Raw genomic sequence first — 6,032 nt, forward strand, 5'->3', positions numbered from 1 at the left:
TGAGGAATGTATTGCCTTTTATGAATATATATAATTTATGCTGGAGAAAAATGTATTGTTAATCAAATAAATTTTAAAAAAAGATAAGTGAGGATTCCCTTCAAGTTTGATTAGACATGTCTATAAATATCTTTTATTTTTCTTTCTCGAAAATGGATAGAAACTAATAATGCAATTGCTTAAATTGAGTCTTCTTTTTATCTATAACATCTCTTGTTAACTCAGATTTGTATATAGTATGATAAAAAAAATAATTGAGCAAATAAACCAGATTTGAGTTCATATATATGAACTTAAGGAATAAAAACCAGATTTCAATAAAAACCAGATTAAAAATTCAAAATATCTATGATGCCTTTCATAGTTTGTGCTTTTTACCAGTTCAAATTCAAAATATCTATGATTACATTATCTGCCTACTCACACAAGAAAACCAAATTTGTATTTGTATAATTGTATTCTTTCAATTGCATAATATATTATCTGATTAGTTCAAATACAAATATATATGATTAGTCTTCTTTTAATTGCATAATTTAAATGAAATTTTAAATATATATGATTAGTTTAGGTCTTTTAGTTAACAAACTAGACACCTAATCTATTGAGAGGAGGTTGAACTAAGGGGCATGTAAAACTATCTGAACAAGGCTTCTAAGTAATTGTAATATACAGTGTTGTTAAATGGCGGCCATGGCGGATTTTCGTGGTGGTTTTTTGAAAAAACGCCACCGAATAGCGGTGGCATGGCGGGTTGGGAATGGTGGCGCCATGGCGGTCATGGCGGTTATGGCGGCGTGACGGAAATGGTGGATTTTTTTTTGTCCGCGGTAGGAGTTGGCCTGACCTGACCCAACCCTACTCGGTAATTCATCCAAAAGCACAACCCTCCCCTCCAACTAAAAGCGCACCCAGCCGCGTCCCCCCCGCACCCAGCCGCAATGCCCCGCAGTCTGCACGCAGCCATGACACCCCCTGCACACAGAATGCAGCCAACAGTGACTACCTATGGCGACGACGAGCACCGGCATGAACGACGAGCAACCACATTAAGGCAGTCAACATCGCGGGTGAAGTGGTGCGGGCCAACTTTCATTTTTTTAAAATTTTTTTTTACTGTTTGACACCCTTTTTTTCTGTCTACAACTTTTTTTCCTTTTTCTATTTGACACCCCTTTTTACGTTTGATAGTCCCATTTTTATTTTTTTTTCTATTTGACACCACGATTTTTTTTTTCTGTTCAATCCTCTTTTAAATGGCTGAACCATCATCCGATGCTGCTACTGCAAGTGCAACGAGGAAAAATAAGGCAGACCCAGGCTGGAAATATTGTCATTCTCTGGTGGAAGGAGATACAAACACCATTGTTTGTAATTTCTGTGGAAAAATCACAAAGGGAGGAATAACCAGAGCCAAACAACACCTGATTGGGAAGTCGGGTAACGTTGCAGCTTGCAAGAAAACTCCACCAAATGTAGTCGAAGAGTTGAAGGAATATATGGCTACCAAAAAAAGTAGGACCACATATAGTACTTCTGGCAGTGGTAATATGGCAAATATAAGAGATTTTGAATTTGGTGAACCAATTGGATGTGACGAAAGTGAAGAAGATGAGTTTGCAGACTCTTGTAATGCTGCTGCAAGTGTAAAGACAAAGCGTGGGACTAAAAAAGGACCAATGGACAAATTTTGTAAGAATCCAGAAAATGCAATCAATCGGAGAAAAATGGAGATGTTGAGGCAAATGAACATAAGAGAGTCATTGGATAAGAATGAAGTATTGAAGGTGCATCAACATATTGCTCGCTTTTGGTACCAAGCAGGTTAGTCATTCAACCTCATTAAATTGAAAAGCTTTGAGAATATGGTTGCAGCCATTGGTCAATATGGGCCACATTTTCCCATTCCTAGCTATCATGACATTAGAGTTCCACTCTTGAAGAAGGAAGTTGAATATACTGAAAATTTGATGAAAGGCCATAGGGAGCAATGGGTCAAGTATGATTGTACTATTATGTCTGATGCATGGACTGATCGGAAACAAAGATGCATCATTAATTTTTTTATTAACTCTTAAGCTGGTACCATGTTTTTGAAGTCTGTTGATGGCTTTGATTTTGTAAAGACAGGTGAAAAGCTTTTTGAGTTGCTTGATGCCATTGTGGAGGAAGTTGGAGAAGAGAATGTTGTTCAAGTTGTAACCGATAATGGGAGCAACTATGTTTTAGCGGGTAAGTTGTTGGAGGAGAAAAGGAAACATATTTATTGGACTCCTTGTGCAGCTCATTGTATTGATTTGATGCTTGAAGATATTGGGAAGCTTCCCTTGATAAGGAAGACAATTAGAAGGGCAATTAATCTAGTTGGGTTTATCTATGCCCATTCTAGTACCTTAAGTTTGTTGAGAAATTTTACAAACAAGAGGGAATTGGTGAGACAAGCTATTACTAGATTTGCCACTTCTTATCTAACTTTGGAAAGGCTCCATAAAGAGAAAGCCAATATTAGAAAGATGTTTACTTATGATGAATAGACCTTGAACAAGTTGTCTAAGGAGCCTAAGGGAAAAGAAACTGCAAAGGTAGTGCTCATGCCTTCTTTTTGGAATAGTGTAGTTTACACTCTTAAAGTCATGGCTCCACTTGTGAAAGTGCTTCGTCTTGTGGATGGTCAAAGGAAACCAGCCATGGGCTATATTTATGAAGCAATGGACAAGGCAAAAGAAACAATTATCAAGTCTTTCAACAACAATGAAAGCAAGTACAAAGATGTGTTTGCAATCATTGATAAAAGATGGAATTGTCAGCTTCATAGGCCATTGCATGCAACTGCCCACTTCTTAAATCCAGAGTTCTTTTATGACAACACTAACTTAGAGTTTGATTTTGAGGTCACCAATGGTTTGTTTGAGTGCATTAAGAAGTTGATTTCACAATTTGATGTGCAACAAAAAATTCTAACCGAGTTGCATCTTTACAAGATTGGTGCTGAACACTTTGGTTCTGACTTTGCAATGGCTCAAAGGAAAACCCATTCTCTAAGAAACTTTTACCATATGACAAATACAAATACCATACTATTTTTTTATGCATTAGTGTTATAATTCAGAATTCTAAGTTATGCTCTTGGTTGGTAATTGGCATTGCAGCATATTGGTGGCGAATGTTTGGGTCACAAACTCCAAATTTGCAGAAGCTAACTATTAAAATTTTGAGTTTGACTTGTAGTGCTTCAGGATGTGAAAGAAATTGGAGTGTGTTTGAGCAAGTAATTGTGACAAAACTCTAACTATAATTTTTAATTTTATTTAATTTTGATGATCAAGTTTTATTTGGAGTATATTTGAGATTGAAATCAACATTTATTTGTTATGTTGTAGATTCATTCCATAAAAAGAAATAGGCTTGAGCACAAGAGGTTGCATGATTTGGTGTTTGTCAAATACAACCAACTATTGAAGCAAAGATATAATGTAAGAGATGAAATTGATCCAATTTCTCTTAATGATATTGATGTGTGCAATGAATGGCTCGTGGGAGAGATGGATCAAGATGATGATAATGATGTTGGAAATGATTTGGTATTTAAAGATGATGACGCTCTAAATTGGGCAACTGTGTATCAAGCTTCGGGGGTTGGAGAGTGTAGGATGTATACTAGGCGGAAAAAGCAAAAAACAACAAGTGTTGCTGCTGCCCAAACTTCTAAAAAAACAGGCAATGGTTGTTGGATCTTCATCAAGGAAGCAAAAAGCAGTCCAAGAAAATGATGAGGATATAGATTTTGAGGAGAATATTGATCTTGAATCTGAAGAAGAAGAATTTGTGGTCAATTTTGAGGCGTCTGATGGGGAAGAGGGAGAAGGAGATGCTCCATTACCATATGATAACAACGAAGATGATTATGTTGGGATTGGAGAAGATGATTAGAGCCTCAACCTTCACTTTGCACTTTGCATTATGTTTTTATCATTTTATTATTTTGAACTCTTTAATGAGTTTATTTGGTGTTGGTACTTGATTATTGTATGAACTCATGAAACTTTTTTACTTTATTTGAATGCAATCTTTTGTTTTTTTTTTCAATTTCAATGAGTTTATATATATGTATTTTTTTTTGTCCGCCATGACATCCGCCATTTTCATCGACGCCATCCGTCATATTTTTATGGCGGATTTTTGGCTTTCCACCATGAACTGCCATCCGCCATTAACAACATTGGTAATATAATATCACCTGCTTTATATGTCACAAGTAACAGACGTAGCAATCCACTATAGCCATCATTGATTGTACAAAATTCATTGTAAACTTTCTTTCATTGGCTTACCTACATTTTTCCTTATACAACTTGCACAACAGGTGCCTACTAGATTCAGGTTCATATACTTGTCTAAACACCAGTTGCCTTCTATCAAGTCCAACGATGCTAGACATATAAGGCATACTAGTTCCCTCTTAAAATTGGGCAGAAAAATTTATTATATAAGAGAGTTAATCATCGTTGAACTTCTGCTCACATAATTAGTGGTGGATATTTTAAATACTTTATTAGGTAATTGATGTTTTTCTTCTTATGCTCTGAAGAATTCATTCAAGTTGTCAGCATCTATGTGCTCTAACATACATTTGTTTGGATATTAGTCATTAGTCTTCTTCATTATTATAACTTAATTTGGACAGCAAAATGCTTAAGAAGGTTGTTTCATCTAAGTCTAGGTTGACTGAGACAAAGTTTAAAAATTCTTTTGCCTTTTAAACATTCTTTTCATATTATTTGTCATAAAATGCCTCAGATTATGAATAAGAAGATTATTTTTTAAAAATTCTCATACCATTCATTTGCCTTTTAAACTGACAATTTGTTTTAAAAAGCCCTTTTAAACTAATTGTAATAAAAGGCATTAAATTGCCATCAATATTCTTCAAAGATTATTATAATTGTGCACGTCTTGGCTTCATATGTGCTATCAAAATTCTTGAGTTTCATTATTCAAGTTATTCCACAGAATGTCTATGATATGATTTTTCTTGTTTTTCTTTTTTACAAATGAGATTTTTCGTTTTGTTACTATAGGAATGGGGTGATCCTAGAAAGAAGGAATTCTACTTCTACATGAAATCATATTCCCCCGTTGATAACGTGAGAACCTTATGGTTGTGCTTGATGCCTTGTATTCTTTCATTGGCTATCATTTATTTCAGTCCGAGCATAATTTTTATTTTCTTCTGTATGAAATGAGCTTTAAATCCTCTCATTTTCTGTAGGTGAAGGCACAAAATTATCCACACATTCTTGTTACAGCAAGATTAAATGGTAAGCACATTTGATTCATGTCACTAAACTGTTTTTGTTTTGAACTTTAATATTTTGAACTTTTTATTATGTTGAAGAATTTTAATCTCCTTTTATGTGTTAGATTATGCTTGTTTGCTATTTTTTTTATCATTTATACAATGTAGTCAAATTCATATAAAATCTTGTATCCCCTGCCCGTACCGATATCCAATATAAATACAGTGCCCATATCCATGCAACATAGTCCATATATAAGAATTTGTATACGTAACAACTGGGCTCAAGATTAGATATCTAGATGAACAATTGGGTTATAGCCTATGAAAAAGTTTACAACACCTATAGGTCCAATCAATGTGAAGTGAAATATGAAAATAGAAAAAGAATAGCAATACATAATAAATAAATAAATAAAAAGGAAAAAGAAAGGGAATCCGGGGAAAATGATCGGAGCAAGAGTATTGTTAATCTAATAAGGAAAATGACCCACTTGGGTAATAGACTGTTTCTTTAATTTTTATCAATATAAACGAATGTTAATCTAATAAGGAAAAACTAAGAACATAATGTCACGTATGGATAAATATTAAAGCAATTTGATTTTTTATTCATTGTTAAATTAATACAAAAGATAAAGAAGAGAATAAGACTTTGAATAATGAATATTTTTGTTAGATGTAAAAAAAAATAGAGATAACACTTTTTATATAAATATAGTAATTAAGGTAATTA

The 6,032-nt window shown here is 34.0% G+C and overlaps 2 protein-coding genes across 2 annotated transcripts; both read left to right on the forward strand.

Moving 5' to 3' along the window:
- Window positions 1-1,256: 1,256 nt before the first annotated feature.
- Window positions 1,257-2,534, forward strand: LOC100791670 (uncharacterized). Its single transcript, XM_006580715.1, has 3 exons — window positions 1,257-1,824; window positions 2,131-2,232; window positions 2,311-2,534. The coding sequence occupies exons 1-3, from the start codon at window positions 1,257-1,259 to the stop codon at window positions 2,532-2,534; spliced, it is 894 nt and encodes a 297-aa protein (XP_006580778.1).
- Window positions 2,535-2,633: 99 nt separating this feature from the next.
- On the forward strand, window positions 2,634-3,930 carry LOC121174849 (uncharacterized). The gene is made up of 4 exons (XM_041015277.1): window positions 2,634-2,901; window positions 3,150-3,268; window positions 3,381-3,635; window positions 3,718-3,930. Exons 1-4 carry the CDS (start codon window positions 2,634-2,636, stop codon window positions 3,928-3,930), a joined length of 855 nt encoding a protein of 284 aa, XP_040871211.1.
- Window positions 3,931-6,032: the final 2,102 nt, after the last annotated feature.

The sequence above is a fragment of the Glycine max genome, chromosome 5, assembly GCF_000004515.6.
Source record: "Glycine max cultivar Williams 82 chromosome 5, Glycine_max_v4.0, whole genome shotgun sequence".
Classification (NCBI taxonomy): Eukaryota; Viridiplantae; Streptophyta; class Magnoliopsida; order Fabales; family Fabaceae; genus Glycine; species Glycine max.